This window comes from Amia ocellicauda, chromosome 11, assembly GCF_036373705.1.
Source record: "Amia ocellicauda isolate fAmiCal2 chromosome 11, fAmiCal2.hap1, whole genome shotgun sequence".
NCBI classification, from domain to species: domain Eukaryota; kingdom Metazoa; phylum Chordata; class Actinopteri; order Amiiformes; family Amiidae; genus Amia; species Amia ocellicauda.
The window spans coordinates 19,552,459-19,572,054 of record NC_089860.1 but is presented as its reverse complement, the minus strand read 5'-3'; the positions used below and the strand labels follow the sequence as shown (position 1 = coordinate 19,572,054).

The 19,596-nt window shown below is 36.1% G+C and overlaps 1 protein-coding gene across 5 annotated transcripts in view; it reads left to right on the top strand.

The window, feature by feature from the left end:
* LOC136763097 (glutamate receptor 1) overlaps positions 1–19,596 on the top strand; it is a 71,709-nt gene that overhangs the window by 15,294 nt on the left and 36,819 nt on the right. For all 5 annotated transcript variants that reach the window (XR_010820956.1, XM_066716824.1, XM_066716823.1 and 2 more), the window contains exons 3-5: positions 99–338; positions 7,164–7,348; positions 9,815–9,868. Coding sequence is in view for 4 of the 5 variants with exons in the window: in XM_066716824.1 (XP_066572921.1) it covers positions 99–338; positions 7,164–7,348; positions 9,815–9,868 (479 nt within the window). In the remaining variant the exon portion in view is untranslated. The remainder of the gene's footprint in view (positions 1–98; positions 339–7,163; positions 7,349–9,814; positions 9,869–19,596) is intronic.

The window sequence follows — 19,596 nt, the reverse complement described above, 5'->3', positions numbered from 1 at the left end:
TATTAAGATGAATATAGACTAACTTTATTTCAGTTTAACTTGAGTTTTGTAATGCTGGACATCTCTGTTGTTTTACTAATATACTGATTCTTTTTCAGTTTGTTCACAGTTTTCAAAAGGAGTATACGCCATAATTGGATTGTATGACAGAAAGACAGTTAACATGCTCATGTCATTTTGTGGAGCTTTGCATGTGTGCTTTGTGACTCCGAGTTTCCCCATCGAAGCATCAAACCAGTTTGTCATACAGTTGCGGCCGGAGTTGCAGGATGCCCTTGTCAGTGTAATAGACCACTACAAATGGACAAAATTTGTGTATATGTACAGTTCGGATTCAGGTAAGGTTATTTATTTTCTTACTATATTCATAATATTGTCACTATGTATAATATATATATATTTGTATATATGTATTTTTGTTTGTTTGTTTGCTATCTTTCTCCAAAGCAACTCACATTAAACACATGGCAGTACAAAAGTAAAATATTAAATCCTTTCTCTGTAATTATATTGCTTTATTTGGAGTGGCAGTCAAAGGTTTTAAACCCACTGTCTTAGTTTAATGCATTCTTAAATCTTTCTAACGTTTTGGCCTCTAGCCCGAGTCAATGTTCAGCAAACTCTGAAAATATGCTGTTCATAAACAATTTAGTGCAATGACAAAGTTACAATATATTAAACTAAATTAATAACTGAAATACCTTGTTTCTATTGAAGGTTGTCAATACTATGAGCTACAACTCTATGTGCCAGTTTACAATATACAATGTATTTGAAAATGTTACATTGACCAATGTTAAATGTGCCTTTCACGACCACTCCTTGCCGTTTAATCCTCTGCATAATCATAACTAAATGTCTTGTAATGGGGACTTTTAGTCAGAATTCAATCATTCACTCTATAAATATTACTGTGATAATTCAAATCTATGTTTCTTTATTTCAAAGTCATAATCATTAGAAATATGATTATAACTCACTATAAGCACTAACTAATAACTCACTGTCTTGTCACTTGGGAAAGGCTTTGAATGGAATGAAGAATTTGGGGGTTGATTCACCTGTTTCAGTAGCACAAATTTACAATGAAAAATACAAAAAAATACTCTCCCCTTCTTATGTTTTTCCTGATCAACAATAAATATATTACACTGCCATTTTGCAACCAATGTAATAATACAAAAAATGTAATCCTTCTTAAAGACCCATTTTCAGATTTCTTTAATGCCACTCAAATTAAATATGTAACAATAAAGGCAAGGGAATACATACAAATCAGGGTGTGATGGCTGTATTAAATGTGTGATTAGATGTGTGTTCAATTCAGATCTAAAATGCTGTTTTAAGTATTCTGAGCACTTCGCTTGCCAGGAAAGTGAATGGGAATTAAGCATGTCACACACTTGGTCATCAGTCGTAACATTCTCAGTCTTCCCATATTAAATCAGCTGAAGTATTTTCAAAGTGACAACCCAGCTGTCAAGCTGATGGCAAGCGGCGAACCATGAGGCTGGAATAATATTATTTCTGTTTGAAAAGCTGCATCTGAAATAGAGAAATATAATACTAATATTGTACAATGCAAGCACCTGTTTCTGAGGTCCAGTGACAGACACATAGGATTCTCTGTGTTATGTCTCTATGAAATTGGAGAACCAAATCCTGGTCTGTGATTCAGGCCACATTAAGAAATGTATTGTATCACCACAGGGGTTATGACCGTTATGACTGGGGGGGCAGTGGGGGTCCGGTTGCCGTATTTAAGGTCACTAATGGAGAAGGTCAGGGATAGGGTGCAAGCTGAGCCAGGAGCGTGAGGTGCCGCAGGACACACAAAAAAACTAGGCTTTAAAAAGACTGTGAAAACACAAAATAAACCTAGCCCCAGTGTAGGGCGTTTGCTGACACTAAGGACAATAAAAAGCCCTAGGGATCCAATGGTTTCCCGATGTCAAACAGAGATATACAGGCACCAGGATTTAAGTTCGATAAGCAGGACTCATGGTTGTATTCCAGGCAGGTTGAGGTCACGTTCCCTGGTCCAATCAGGTCCTCCCTAATTTGATCCTCAATGAAAACGGGTCAAAGCCAAAATTCACAAGAACACACAATTGCTGAACAGCTCGCCAACAGTGTGTTTTACCTCCGTGGAATATATTCAGTGTTGAGGTTTAGGTAGCATTAAATTAGCTTTAGCATTAGCTTTCACCTGTTGTTGCCTGGCTACAGATTGAATGCTATTTTAGCAAGAAAGTCTGTGTGTGTCCTATGTGAGTCTTTCATAGATAAAAAAAAAGACAAACACTATGGGAGAGTGTAAGCGATTTGGTATGTCATGACATCAAATTCTATTTCCAATATTCCATTTCCATGGTAATCTCATTGTCTTGGATTCAATGGCTAAAAGTGTGCATGTTTAAAATTGTCAGGGCCACTTTTCCCTCTATTATATTAGAACTGAGTAAAACTGAGCTATTACCCTGCCTTTGTTCATGTGGAGCTTTGCTACCCTCTCAGGGCTATCCCTAGGGATAAAGGGAAGCTAGAAAAAAAACATCCTTCATTGTTAGTGTTTCTCAGCTTATTTAGCCTTATTTATTGTGACTGTTAGCTTTTTCCAGGGAAGCTGTGGCGATTCAGGTGCAGATGATGAATGATGAAAGCTGTTGTCTTAACTTAGGAAATGGCAAAGGTCGATATCTATGGATGGGATGTTCAAGCGCATCAGTGCTAGGGACAATCAATCTCTATAACCGTTACAATATAAGATGAAGATCAAACGATTGCACTGTAGAATACTCTGTCTCTTGCAAAAAAAAAAACCCAACCCATCATGCATCTTAGAAAACATGGCGTTTGAAGGGAAATTAGTCTTTAAATATATTTACCTTATTAAGAAGAAAAATAGCTGTCTGCAGTATATGTTAATGGCAGCTGAATAGTGCCGAATATTAAACAAAAGTGAGAGAGATGGTGGCCTAAAGGGGAAAAACCAATCATACACCCCCCAGCATTATGACCCATGCATCCTTGGGATCTTTATTTTAAATGTATTTAATATTTACTTTTTGTGACTGTGCATTAATTATGCTAATAGAAAGTTCACATAGATAATAATTGCTTTGTGATAGTATCTACAAATCCCTTCCCCCAATAACATGATTAAAAATGGAGAGATGTATTTTTGTTCTCTCTTTAGCCTGGGCTTTTAGGGCTTCTACCAACAGCATTACGTTTTGTGTTTAAAATTCAAGTACTCTGACCTGGAAAGCAGGTCTACAATGCTCAAGAGTTTTGTTTTGAATAATGTAAGCTACCTTTGGATTGTGCGTACATAAAATGAGCACAATGGAAAAGTAAATTTAAAAGCATGGGGATTATGCAAAGCATGTAGTTTGTAAACTGATCACTGTATGGGACTTGAAGTCACGAAGATACTTAACAAGCAGTACTCTCTGTACTAGGGGCGATTCTAGGATTTTGAAAGTGGGGGGCCAAAAGGGGGCCATGATTATTACAGAGGGGCTGATATGTGCTAGGGGGGTCCGGGGACATGCTCCCCAGGGAAGATGTTTTTAAAAACTCAGTTTGTAAGCTAAGATTGAAGCAAATTGGAAGGATAAGCTGGGCTACTCATACACTCCAGCAAAAATGTACCACCATATTTGCTAGTTACAAAATTATTTTAAAATTGACATTAACACATTAGACAACAGTGATACCTTACAGACAATATAGACAACTTCTCCACCCATCTCACCTCCAAAAGTGCTTCAATATGGACACATCCCTGAGCATTTGTTCAGTGCAAGAGGGAATGGTATTCATGAACAAATTAGGGTCCCCTTAATATAAAAAATAAAGAAAATGCCTGATTGGACAGAATGGGTACACAGCCCCCCAGCATCACTGGAATGCATCTTTAACACTGTACATTAAGAAGCCCCATTTAACCCATTAGCTAAAGTTATTGCTCCATAATGAGTTGAGAACCAGAGCCAGCTAGGGTTACCATATCTGAACTGTCAATAAAGAGGACACTCCAAAATGTGGGGGCTTGGAGGTGTAAACAACAAAGTGTTATGACCTCAAACAAATATTTACATGCAAATAAAACTTGTCTGAACAATCCCTCGACTCTTATGTAACATTATATACACGTATTTGTTCAATACAAACAATCAATAACAAACAGTAAATAACATGAACAATTAGTATATTTTTTTTCAAACAAATAATAGCATGTTTGTTTTAGTTTAAAATTAATGTATATAAAAAGTATTAAACTTTGCAGAACAATGCGATTAAATGAAAATACATTTTAACACTATATCAAGATAATATAGCACAAATCTAACTCTGAAGAAACAGCAATAACTAAACACTACTGATGTGAGAAGGTGTGAGAATATGTTCAGTCTGCTGTGACCCGTGCCTGTCTCTGCTGTCATTGTTTCATCAAAGAAAATCTCTAAAACATCCTGTTGATTTTCTATTCATAATCGAAGCCCTGTCAAACTCTGTCCTCTCACTCACACACTCCCTTCTCGTCTCAACCTAACTTGCCATAAAGATGTTTAAAAAAATAATAATTCTGTAACTTAAACGACAGAGTTGGACAAGCACACTGTTCGTGTTTTTTTAATTTCTACAGTCTCCTGTTGATTGTTGTTTATTATTAAATGCAGTTAACTGTAGACGCTGTCCTTTATAAAATACTGTAACTGATCTGTACAGGACAATAAGATAAAAATTGCTTAACAGATGACAATCCTATGGAGATGCACTCAGGCATGGAGAATCATGGAAAGCATCTTATTTTTAGGGGAAATGTAGCTTTCTTTTGGTCTCAGGTTGAGTTCCTATGTTGGATGAACTGGATTTGGAAAATATGTAGTCAAGCAAAGGTTTTAGTCCTGATAAACCTCCAAGGAAATTACCTCAGATAAAATAATTCAGAACACGGTCACTGCATATTGGCCCAGGGACAGATCTTTTTATTTTATTTTTGTAGAAGGAGGTCAGGGCACATAACAAAATGACTAATAATTACAAGAAGAGTGATGTTTATAACCATGTCTTATTCTTACTGGTGCTCTTATAATCTCTAGGACTGGACCAGTTTTCTCCACATAAATCATAAAGCTGACCGGAGAGAGTCACCATGTATGTTACATGATATGTGGGCTAATTACAAAATGGCATTTTTGGGATATAATATGATAACAGCAATATGTCCAATCTGTATCATAACCAAGACCTAATTGTATCAATGGAGTTGGATGGTTTTAAACACAAGTTCAATACCCTGGATCCTGAAACGACTCTGTAATAGTTTTGAGCCAGTAATTGTGCACATTTCCCCTAATGTTTCGAGAGCATAAGTACAATACCGTTGTCAAAGGGTACTGTATTGTATGTTCAGTATAATGGAGCACTGCTTGAGAATTTGTATGGTAAGGTTTCTCTGACCCTACCTGGACCCGGAGCAATAGATCAGGAGTAGAAATGGCTAGACAGATTGATGGGTATTGTTGTGCTTCCTGTTGACAGTTTAGCTCAGCCTCTACTTTATCCTGTCCCCACAATTATTCCCTACAAAATATGGATTTATAAATCTATCTGATATGTATGTGCTGTCTGAAGTACAGCTCTGGAAAAAATTAAGAGACCACTTTGAGACAACATTGATTTCTGAGCTTGGAGTGGTCTCTTACATTTTTCCAGAGCTGTATATACTGCCAGTTTTAATAGTGAGTAATCAAAGCACTTAATGGGTATGACATACATTTTGAGAGCATTCAGAGAAAAAAACCTGTAGCAAAATGGTAAATGTTTGATTATAATGCAAATTATTATAACTTAATCTTAAACGATGGTAGATTAATACAGTAATGTTTATCGTGGGTTGATGGTACATTTTTCAGTGGGGCACAATATTTTAAATGTATCTTTCCTTGCCCATTGATAAGAGCTGTATGCGCCGCACTGCTCAGCTATTTTCAATTCTAGGAAATGCGTTGATCCATGTAATATACCCTGAATGAGATTTTGTTTGCACTGTAAATCCTTCTGCCACGATCAATGCCTTTTAAGCAGCACTCAATTCCCTTTTTATGCAGAGCCAGTCAAATCTTTTATATGTTTTCTCTGCCTGAATGTAAAAAGTGGTTTGAAAGGAAGCCTCAGTGCTGGGTGGCTACGGAAGACTTCATTATCTTTGGTTTTGCTAATGACTTGTGGAAGTGACATGTTCCACAGAGTTAAAGGGTATATTTGGAATGAGAGATTTGTTTTTTAAACCATCCTTGACTTAATGCCTTCGACTGACAGTAAATAGTTTTTCTGTCATGAATAAGTATTAACAGGTTCTTTATTAGTCGCAATACAGTCATACACATACCCAAGGTTGATCATAATTTTTATTTAAATAAAATAGTAAAAGCAGTTATTATACTATTATGCTAAACACCCGTATTCTAAGCGCAATATGCGCAGAGATCAGACACAGGAGGCAGCTTTCCGCTCTCGGCTACACTGCACTCTCCGCAGTATAAAAATGAATAGACTGATTATCTCTTATACTGATCAGCTGGGCTTTCTTGCACTGACACATTATAACAAAGCGTCTTGAAACATGTGAAGGTAGTTTGTTTTTCTTCTTCATCAGTGATCATATATAATATGTTGTTACCTAAGCACCCTCCTAATATGTTATTTTCTTTCTTACTTACTTGCTTCTTATTATTTATAAAACATTTTGGTTATAAACAGAAACAAATAAACAGAGTAGAAAGCCTTCAAAGATGTAGATTCCAGATTATTGTTTATCCTAATTAAAATGCTTTCCTATATAGTGTATACAGTTCTTAGCAAAGGTAAGATCAAAACAGTATTTACATTGACAAGCTATATAAATATGATTTCACAATGTCAAAGCACAGAGACTATTTGTGCTCCATAGAGCAGTCTCAAAAAGCCTCTCATGCACATATTTCAGAAGTAAAATATTGTTTTGATGGTGAAGAAGAGGTATACATTGAAACTAATTATTAGACTTTGTTAATTATCACTTTGTTTATGAATGTTTTACTGAGGCAGAGTTGATATAGTGCAGGTCTGTATGTTTGTTAGCCTACAATTGTTTCCTCTGTTTGCTGTAGGACTCGCAGTGCTGCAGAAAGTGCTGGACACTGCAGCCGAAAAGAACTGGCTTGTTACCTCTGTGAACCTGGAAACTATGACAGAGGCTGCCTTCATGAAAGTCTTCCAGGATCTGGACAAGAAAAAAGAGGGGCAGATTGTCATCGACTGTGAGATGGAAAAGCTCACTTCCATTTTGAAACTGGTAAGTGCCACATTTTGTATTCATTGCACTCTTTTTATTCAGAGAGCTTCGTCTCAGTGCTTAACTTAATTAGCCCCGCTAAACAATGCGGAGGATTTCTAGGTCAGTGCCCAAGAATGCTGAGCGTCTTTGGGAACCATGGTTATTACTTGGCTGCATTCTGGGACAAAATTAAGCATTCTTTAACCAAAATGGGACACAAGTTTAATAATCTTGAATGAATGGAGAAAAGAGGCTCTTTGACAGGATGATGCAGTTGGGTTTTCCTGTTGACCTAACATAGCTGCTCTAACTGAAGCAATTACAAAAAACGGGGGGTGACCTACCCAGTAGCAGCCACACAAACAACACCACAATGGTTATTTAGAAATATAAATAAGAATATACAAAATTAATCTTGTTAAAGATATATGGTCTTTATCACATCTTGGTATGGGAACTATGGGAACTTAATACTATGTTAATAGATGACACACAATACAGGCCCAACAATAGCCTGAACTAAAATTTGAAACTAGACCCAAGTAAATCTGCACCTATTTGTGTTATCTAACCTATAAGTCAAAATTTACTGTGGACTATTTTTCCTTATACCTAGCCTGGACACAAAATGTTATCCTAGGGCACATCTGGAGTTAATAAACACAACATAAAAACTAATTACATTAAACAAATTAATACACACATTATCTGAAAGCAACCAGGAAAAACACTATATTAAGTGTATTAAGTGTAAATCTCTAATCCCTGCATATTACTGATGAAAGGAGCTTTTGGCTTCCTCTACAAATGAATATGACTCAAAGAGCTAGAAGTCTTTGTTGCCGCACCAACACAATTTGTTTTTTGAAGAGTAGAAATAAAAACAAACATTTTAGTTACTTACTTACAAACAAAATAAAGAACACAACACTTTTTTTATGTAAAGATTTTGTGGCTTTACAGCTGTATTTAGATTATAATTCATAATATGACCTTGGCTTTTAAATTGCATGTGTATTTAATACATTCAATGATACACCCCTTCCACACACATACACACACACTATAAAACCTACTCCTCCAAAGGTTTATTTAAACAGATACATTTAGAGTCGTCAGTAAATTAAATTATCTGAAGAACTGTGAAATCCAGCAGGATGGAAACTTTATGTAAGAAGTTATTGGGATTAGCTAACACTGTCTAATGCAATTATTATTATTATGATTATTTGTTTATTTATTTATTTATTAGCAGACGCCCTTGCCCTTATCCAGGGGGACTTACAAAATATAGACACAATTATATTATGTTTTCTGCTTCTTGTGCTTGGATTCAGCTGTCAGTGTAAAATATCTTATGCTCACAAATTTTACAACAAACAGAAACTGACACATAAATGAACTCAAGCCACAGAAAAACTGTTCTCTGCACTAAAAGTCACACTAACCCAACAATCATATCAGCACCTCTATCTTAGTCTGAAAAGGCCATTCTATATATCTTGGGATTTTTATAAGAAGAGAAATATCAGTTTAGATTTTTTCATAAAATAGTTTGTTATTTTAGAATGTTTTTTGTGCCAATAAAAGTTAACGAAAAGATCTATAAGTGAGACATGTCATGTTACTGCTCACATTGGATGATGAACAGATGCTACAGATGTTGGAAACATACCAAATATGTGTGGCTTTCATACATCAATAATATATTAAATGACATGGATATAATTAATATGAGAGTTGCATCAGCTATTAATGAGTACATCAGTTACCAAAATTACAGATTTGGCACACTGACATATATATGTGACATAAATATATATACAGAAAAGACTATTTCACTGGTTGAATTAATTAAATGAGTATGAGGTGTTGAAATGAGTGTGTCAGCTTTCTGTATGAGCGTGTCAGTTGTTTCCGTGAGTATATTCACTTAACGTTCACATTAACATGGGATATACCAAGAAGCAAATGACAAAATTGGCCAGTTAAAGCTTGCCTGTTAAAGACACTTCATGGGTGATGAAATATACTTGTGTGTTTGTTTGTTTAGATGTATAATATATAAAGCTATTGAAATTACACAATTCACTTGACAAAATGTCTGTGGTGATTAGACAAACTCAAGTACTCTTACAGGTATCCTTCAATCCTTGTTAAGACTGTAAAATTGGCTACATCTACAGTATGGATTTCAATTCCAGTAATTTGATGGAACTGGGTCCAGTTTGATGGAAAGTGTTGAAGAGGTGACTTTTGTGACACCCATAAATATTTTAAATACTGCATTTCCTCAAAGTAGTAGTGCTGAACTGTGCTGACCAAGCCATCCTCTAAAATGAACTATGCTCTTGATTATTTATCTCATCTTATTTTGATTTTATCCCACATTGGGTCTAGGATATATTGAGTGATTTCATGGCATGCATAAAGAAATGTGATTGGAAAACAAGCATCCACATATTTATTTTCTTTTCTTTTCAGATTGCTAGTCATGGAAAGAATTTGAAAAGCTACCATTACATACTTGCGAACCTGGTAAGGATTTTTTCTCTCTAGTTTTTTTTTTTGAGTTTTTGAAGACATATGCAGTTTTAAGTTTACATCTGGATAGCTGTCAGAACATGTAGGAAATGTACTTAAAATTTGCTTAAAAGAAGATGGGGGAAATAGCATAAAATCAGTGACATAAATGTATTTTGTTTCTGTTCTTGCTTACTTATTTTTGACACCTATCTGAAATATCCCTATTGAAAAATACAGTTAATGCAAATCCATTCTGGCATCTTAGCAAGAGACTTCAGTAGTTCAGCAACATGGTATTAGTCCTACTGACTTTAAATTGACTATTTAATATGTTGGAAAGCATCTATTGTGTATATAATAACTTTTTAATTACCAGTGATGTTTCCAGGTGTCTTACATGCATTAGTAATGCATACATTCTGGTCAAAATCCATTTCATTGGAATCTCAGTTGCTGATCATTGAGACAAAAAGTAGTTTTTAGAATTTAAAATAAACTGCCCGGACTGCTGAATACTGGTTGGAAGTTGCCACTATGCTAAAACACATACATATATACATATGTACATATATAAATAATACATAATTATATACATACATGCATATGACATATTTTGTAATATTTTGACAATGAAAAAACTTGTTTATATTTGTAATTCTGATGATACATTTGCCTGAGCTTTTTGTGCTCCTTTTATACTGGATTCAGACTGATTTGTGGCTTGTTTCTCAATAAATTAGGTAGTTACATGAATAAAATGTGGGCAATCAGCAACTGCAATGAAATTATTGATTTGAATGCAATCAGCGTATGAGTGAAACACAGCTGGATATGCATCAGTATGCAAAGGAAGTACAATGGATGTATCAAAACATAATTAAACATTTTCTGAATTGTGATAACAGGCATACATTCCTAATTTTTGAGTTACATCATTGCAGTGAAAATAAGCTAAATAATAGAGGCATTCTGGGTATGTTCTTTCAGAAGAAAACAGTGCTGACAGTGTGGCAAATCACAGTAGGATCTAAGTTTCTGTTGGATCAGTTCTAAAAAATTAATTGCATTCTTGTGTGTCAGGAATGGTTTCTTTCATATCTGCATGCAAATGAGGATTTCAAACCAAAATGGGATACACAGGTGTGCAGTTTTGTTCTCTGCAGCAAGCTTGATTTATTTCATAAATGTGTATGACGGAGGAGTGCACAAACATGCACAGTGGGATGTGGGCCTTTTGATAGCTTGTTTCTATAGTAACCCCTTCAATCCACTGCATTGGGTTTTATTGGCACTGAGATAGGAAAATGTACGATTCTGTCTGTTCTTTTTTGGAAATATAGAGCACTGGAAATGAGAGATGCACTGCCGAAAAATAAAACATAATGTTGATAGAGGGAGAGGAATGCATTAACTTTACACTCATGAATTTCAGTTTTATCGAGATGCTTTTATTTTTTTTTATTTTGCTCATTCATATATATAAGGCTCAGTGAATGTTTATGTGCAATATGCTTTATTGAAAACAGTAATTAAATGTGCATTGTAGCATGTTATAAATAACAGATATTCCCTTTTCAGTCATAGGGGTCCAGAGATTCAGCTACAACGTATAATGCTAACAACAACAAGCACCATGAAATTTCACAGAATTATTTAAACAAAACAATGGCACCTTTTTTTTAAATTCAGTCATTTAAATTGAACAAAAAATGTATGGCTACATCCAAATTAAGTGAACGTTTAATGTTTATGACACTCTTCAAAGTATTTAATGAATTGATAGTCCAGGCAAGTGTCCTAAAATCATGACCCAGACATGATGAAAAAATATCACTTAATCTCACATGCTTGTAAGCCTGTTGTCTTAATGCACTGGGGAAATGCCATTGGCTAAAATGCATGCCACCACATAACAGGCTCTGTGTAGGTCATATAAGGAGTGAACTAAAATCATAACAAAGAAGTGGAAATTGATATTTACGTATTTGTGTGTGTGTGTGTGTGTGTGTGTGTATTAAATAAATGTTACATATGTCTACACAACTGTTTTTATAATAAAAACAGTATATACATAGAGTGCCTAATAGCCCTTTCAAAATGTTCACCTTTTACTGCCTTATAGCCTAGAATTAAAATGCAGTAAAATAGTTTATCTACACATCCAGCCCCATAACTTACAAGTAAAAAAAAAAAAAAAAAAAAAAGAAATTTGTAGAAAATCAATTAAAATAAAACTGAAATAGCTTGGTTGGATAAGTGTCCATCCTCCTTGTAATAGCAATCCAAAATTAGCTTAGGTGTAAGCAATCACCTTCAAAATCACTCACCAAGTTAAGTGGCCTCCACCTGTGTTAAATGGCAGTGATTCACATCATGTCAAGATAAATTCAGCAGTTCCTTTAGGTTCACTCTGCTGGGTATTGCATTTCAAAGCAAAACTCAACAATGAGCACCAAGGAGCTTTCAAAAGAACTCTGGGATAAAGTTGTTGAAAGGGACAGATCAGGGGATGGCTATAAAAAAATATCAAAGGCCTTGAATTTCCCTTGGCGCACAATCAAGATGATTATTAAGAAATGGAAGGTGTATGCCTGCAACAAGACCCTACCTAGATCAGGCTGTCCCTCAAAAGTAGATGACCGAGCAAGAAGGAGACTTATCAGAGAGGCTACCAAGAGGCCAATGGCAACTTTGCAAAAGCTGCAGGCTGTGTGCATGTGAAAATAATGTCTCAAGCACTCCACAAATCTGCCCTGTATGGTAATCAAGAAAGCCCGCCTTGAATCCTGTTTGACGTATGCCAAATAAAAAACACTCAGGAAAATATGTGGCAAAATATTTTATGGTCTGAGGAAATTAAAATTAAACTTTATGCAAAGTGTTATGTTTGGCGTAAACCCTACACAGCGCAACGCCAAAAGAACACCATCCCTACTGTGAATCATGGTGGCAGTATCATGGTATGGGGATTTTTCCCATTGGCAGGGATTGAGGAATTTGTCAGGATAGAAGGGGAAATGAATGGAACAAAGTACAGAATAGTCCTTGAGAAAAACCTGCTGCCCTCTGCAAGAAAGCTGAAACTGAGATGGATGTTTATCTCTTAGCATGAAAATGACACGAAGCACACAGCCAAAACTACACTGCAGTGGCTAAGGATCAAATGGTAAATGACCTTGATAGCGCTTTTTTACTGACAGATAAACTTTTTGCGAACTGGCCTGCATTTCCACCAGTTTGAGAACTGAACGGTTACGTAACTGGATATGGGCGTTCACAAGCACGGAATAGTAGTCGAGAAACACATGGCAACCATAATCACCAACCATGCTAACTCAGACTTTTATTTGTTTATAATTTGACACAGAAGTGTCTCCCCCTTATTAATTCATTACGAGGATGTTAAGGTGCTACATTTAAAATTCTAGATTTCATATTCATAATAACAATCATAAAATATAGTCTACATCAGAGGTTCCCAAACTGGGGTCTGTGACCCACAAGGGGTCCGCGAGGGGGTGCTAGGGGTACCGTCAGTCCCTACCGAAACAGCCTCCCCCCGCTCTCATGTTTTTACCGTCAGCTTTACACCCCTCCCCCGCTCTTGTAAGTTTTTAACGTCAGCATATTCATCTCATTGCCAGATATATGTGTATATATATATATATATATATATATATATTGGTGTAATGTAAAACCCTTGATGAATATATGTTAGCCTATTGATTATGAATGTGGCTTGGCTTGTTTTGAGGATATTTGCGGTGCAGTGGTGGGGAAATCAATCAACTGCCGAACGATCTTGGGTGCCGTTAATGCCATTATGGTCTAATGGGAATTCTGCTTATTGAAGGCTGTGATGGTCCCAAATCCTCACTGCTACATTGTTGCATTTTCCCTGTTGCCAGACACAGCAAAATTGTCACCACCTGTATATCTGCTGACAGTGTCGCATTTCTGACAGTGGCGGAAGAAACTGCATTTCTGACTAGTTCAGTAACAAACAATATTCCATTTCTGTCCAATCTATATCACCGTAATAACTCTTCATCATCACACCACTTTCACGGAAGGTGCGCTGAAGCTGTTTTCTTATTGCTGCCGTCTGCCAACTCCTAACTAGTTAGGGGACCTGGTGAGGACCATATTGTTACTAAAGTGTTGCTCTCTTTGACAGACCACTGTTCACTGCTGATTTCGCAGTTTTTTCATTGAAACTCTCCTGACTGCTCGCGTCTCTTCTGTTTTTTTTCAATTGCGGTTGTACTCAAGCAAATCACTTTTTCGGTGGTGACGACATTACCCTGCCCCCTGGCCCCTGACACCACAGGTTCCTTTGTTCCAGACCAGCAACTTTTTGGTGATGGCACAGAGACGGTTTTGCCAGCCAAGAGCAATGTTTTTTCGAAGGAAAAGCACGGAACAGTTCTAGATTAGACACCAGCTCTGGCACCAGCACAGGCACTGTGTCGATGGAAAAGCGCTATCTGTGGCCCAGTCAGAGCCTTAAACCCGAATTTGTGTCATGATTGCTGTCCATCAATGTTCTAGATGTGTGAAGTTTGTAGAGACCTATCTCAACAGACTCACAGCTGTAATTGGTGCCAAGGATGCAAGGATGCTTCCACCAAGTAGGGGGGGAGGGGGGAGTTTTATATTTTTAATATATATATATTTTCATATTTTTCCCCAAAAGAGTGTGGAGTATGGTGTGTAGAAAAGTGGAAAAAAAATCCTCATTTAAATGCATGAAACCCTATGAAAAAAGGGGGTGTATATATTTTTTTATTTATAGTTTAACCATGCATATCTTCATGTGATACTTTTGATACCAAAGAACTGTTCATATTATATATTTATATGTTCCAATGGTAAATTCCTAGAAGGCCCAAAGTTTTTTGTTTTAACTCATTCTGTAGCACATTGTTCCTTTACAACCCTTCGGAATTAATGTAGAAAGCAGCAGGTTAAACTTATTTTAATCAGAGGATTGCCATTCTTAAGAGATCAATAACTCTGAACCACAATTTGGAGGCACATCCAAAAAAAAGATGCCCTACTACTGTGATTATATTTTATGTGGGGAGGGGAGTCGGGGGGTAACTAGAGTAATTTAGAAGCAGCATTTTGTGGCAATCATGCAAACAATAGAGGCATTATTTAATGTACAGCAGCTAATCCATCTTCTTTGTATGTCTCCACAGTTCCTTTTTGTTTTTTTTGTGATACAAGATTTAGACATATTACCTGCTGAGCTACTGAATTTTAATTTGCTCTCCATGGCACTGCTACACTGAAATGTTTTAAATGCTTATTCTTGCAAAAGTTCCTTTTATTTAAAATCTGATTAACAGAGTACATCCCCCAATCTGGATTACAGTGCATTCTATAGTATGTGTGTGTCTGTGTCAGAATTACATAATATAAATTGGAAGGGCAAAGCAGTTTCCTGGTGATCGGAAGACACTTCCCTGGTCCAAAGAAGGCCAGCTGTTCTTGTGTATTTGGTAAATCAGCGTGACTCTTGTCACCTGCCAATCTTCAAACAATGTTTGAAACAGTGTGCTGCCATTTCTTTTTGAGAGAAATCCTCTGTATTACAAAAGCATTAATATAGTTTTGCTGTAATTTTGAGTCAAGCATATTTTATCTCTCTTTTTCTCTCTCTCTCAGGGTCAGAGCCATTATGTAGATTGTAAGCTATTGCTATGCATTTTGGGTTAGCACACTGAGTACCAGAGTATTTTGTTTATTTCTTTATTTATTTCTTGCTCTTTACTTGTTGGGTGATCATTATTAAGCTAAGCAAATGTTCTCATTACTTATGGGTAAATATAGATAATGTAAGATATATACTAAAGAATTTTACTTATAGAACTTGAACTTGAGACACTTATGCAGATTTGCCATTTATTACCTTGGTTTTACACTGGTCTTCAGGATATCGTGAGTGCAGGGAATGCAAGGTCCTGATTTTGCTGTTGAAAAACGGTGCCTTTTCTCCAGCATAACTCCCGGGGGTGAGTTAACATGGTGCTGTAGAAGTCTGAGCAATCATTGCCTTTTTGTACTGGAAATGTAAAAGCTGTCAGAACTAGGTAGGAGTCCATTAACAACATATGATTCCTATGATTTCTAGTATGAGTGCTACAGGTGACTGGATTCTGTCTTTTTTTGCTAAGAGGAACTTAAATCCCAAACTCTCAGAAGATCACCTTTCACCTTTTCTGTACTTCAGGCCCATTAACAAGACTGCTTGTAAAGAAAACATGCCATGACAGTATAAATTATCAACATTTATGTCAGAAGTTTGTATTTTCTTGATATTCTTCCATTTACAATGTTTTGACTGTTCAACATTTTTAACAATAATCTTTTGCTTGTCAAACATTCTAAAATGACCTACATATATGTATGTTTTGTTGCAATATGCAGGTAAAACATGATGTTTTGCCTTTGCCTTCACATGGCCTCTTTGATGAGTGGAGACATTATTTTGCAAAGTAAAGATGTCCCCTTCCATATGTCTAGTTAATAAATGAAGGATTCTTTTAAGTGAAGAAACAATTCATTTTAACATCCATTCCTCAACATTCATTTATCGCTGGGAATATTGATCTGAATACAAGGTAGGTCCAAAAGAATAAGCAAGCTGTGTCTCAAGTCAATAATATATTGACGGCCTCACTCCAAGACAAGTTTCTATTGATCAGCTGTGGTTAATGATCCTCATTTCAATCTTCCTTTCTATCTCACATTCAAGGCTCTTGGGCCCTATATTACTAGTGTACACATATTATGTGTGTGTATCTTGGTCCTAACCAAACAGAGGAGAAACCCCATATATAATGTCCTTGTACATTGAAAGGAAAGTCCCAGTATATATATTTTAAATACAGTATAGCTGATCCATGGCAGATTATTATTATTGTTGTTATTATTATCACAACTGAAAAAATGCTATTCAGTGTTTATTTGAATACATGATCTTTATTAAATTCTTATAAATCTTCATTTAATTATAGTAATTTATTACAAATGTTCAAAGTTTGTAAAACATTGAGTCAGACGTGAGAGAATGCAGTGTCAGTAAGCACAGGTTCAATCAGGTTTCAATATGTAATATAATTTGTAAATGACGAGGTGCCAGAACTCAATATGAATGTGTGAGGGCAGATGTACGAGGGATAGCAGTGGAACCAGAGCACCAAGTGTGAAATCTTGCAGAAATTTCATCCAGGAGTCAAAACAGTTACCGTCTTCACGATTATTTTTGATTGTAAACATGCGCTACATTTTTCATGTCACAAGGAGGTGCCGGAGTTGTGCTTAGAAGTTTGGCAGTGCGGACACTCTCAAATTGTGAGCTCAGGCACAACTGAGGAACTGCTTGCCATGTTGGGAGTACTGTTTCATCCTCCTCTCTCTGGCTAACTCACACAGTGATGTCAGCAGCGGTTATGCAACACTGAGCTTTAAGACACTGTTGGGCTGTTGTTGTTGAGCTTTTGCTGCTCCAGATTGCAAGTCCTTTCACAAGCTACCAAGGTAACAGGAAATATTGGTCCTTTTGACATGATTAAAGAAATGGCTTTTTTTTCTGTTTGGGGATCTATTGTAAAACCCATATAAGTGTTTGAGAGTGAAAATACATCATGTGCAGCAATGCATTATTAAACCTTTTGCAGAACCAGCTGCTGGAGCCTTCAATTTAGAGAAAGCTGTCCCTGGCTGTGATTGCCAGTATGAAGGATAGGAACGGACATTAAGACGCAGTAAGACAGAGTACAGTCTAGTTTTACGTGGCATTTGCTGCAGTATAACAAATTTAAATTACATACAGAAGCCCATTTCTAGGGTACCTCTCAATGTGTATGTACTACAAAGTCTAAAAAGTACACTTTATAATAAAGCCTTTTACAGTTAATGCAAGGTTAGGCTGGGTAAACCAAAGGCATTATATTATAACCAAAGTTATCTATGTAGATATCTGTCTTTCTATATACACATTTTATCTGTCTATCTATCTATCTATCTATTGAGAGAGATAGTTTCCTACTCCTCTCTTAAAGGATTATACAAGTACAGCTATATTTTCCTAATTTGCTCATTGTGAAGCAAGCAGGTTTTCCATAAGAGACACACTGTTCTAAATTTGAATGCAACCTGTTTGTAGTAGGAACATTATTCTCTTATCAAAGTCCAATCTGCACCTTTTACAATTTGTATTGTAGCCATAAGGCCCAGGTGAGTAGGAAATAAATAGTAAATATACCTGGCAGGGTTGAAAAATATTGATCAGCAATGTTCCTGGAAAAAACGAGAAGAATAAAAAGCTGACCTGGAATCTTAGATGCCTAGAGAATAAACTGAAATACTTTGAAACAGCTGGTTAACTTTTAAATTGTTAAAAAATATTCTTGTTTATCTCACAACCTCACTCCCACGTCAAGTTTCTCACAAATCCCTGTGAGTTCACTATACAGTGAGCCCTACGGAGACTGTGTGGGGTGATGATTGAAACAGGATCATTAGTCTGCCATTGCCTATTGATGAGTGAGCAGCAGTGGGGAATAATCTACTTACACCCCTGGCTGTGCAGATCTCAAATTTAGCAACACATCTTCGCTTTAGGCTAGTAAGAACTCACCGGGATTCATTAGAATGCAAAGCACTAGCATTTTGAAGCATTATATAGAGGCCTGCTAAATTTTATATGATATTTGCCCAGTAATGGAATATATCACTGCTGTTTAACCATTATTACATCTAAATATGAGTGGCAAATATTTAGGATAGATGGATTTATCACTTCTAAAGCAATTAAAACTATTATTCCAATCAAAGCGGCAAAACATTATTGTGCTTTTGAAAACTTTCTTACAATGTGGAAATGCTACCCTCTGGAGAACATTTAAAGCCATTAACAAAATGTGCATGTTTGTTAGCTACACCATAAATGCATTATGTGACGTAAGCAGCAGGAAGTATCATTATTACATTGGTAATTGCACTATGAACATACATTAACAAAATGTTCTTGGCCGTAGCTAAATCACATTCATCCGTCTGTAAGCTTTATTGTAAGGGGTTTACCTTTAATTTTTGATGAGCAGAACCAGGCCTTTGATTTCTCTCTCTCTCTCTCTCTCTCTCTCTCTCTCTCTCTTTGTGCGGAAGTCTGATATACTGCATTCATTTGTTATTTCCACAATTCTATTTCAGTCTCAGAAATGCGCTCTATTCCTGCTGCTATGGAAAGAGACAAGGTTTTGCTGTTATATTATACGAATAACATTTGTCTTTGTTTTTTTGCTTTCCTCATAGAAAAGCAGATCTGACACTGTTATTGATTCTGTAAAGCTTCAGGGGATTAACTACAATTATATTGCTGTGGAGGTGTTGTACCCGGCACAGTAATGCATCCCACGCAAACAAAAAGTTTTCGTAGCCTGGGGTTCTTTGAGTTGCTTGAACAATTGCTGAAATTAATGCTTACAGGTTTCCCCATAAATGTGTATTTGTACAAACATTACCTAGAAAACAAAAACTGATTATGTCACGTGTATTCTCATCTTAGCATTCAAATAGATTATGTGAAAATAATTAGGGTGTAGAAAAAGATTCAAATATGTAAAATTGAACTAATTGAATAATTATGAATCTGAAATGGATTAATATAATTAAACAGCTTTTTAGTTTTAGGTGATATTACTTCATTGAATAGGTTTCATGCAGCT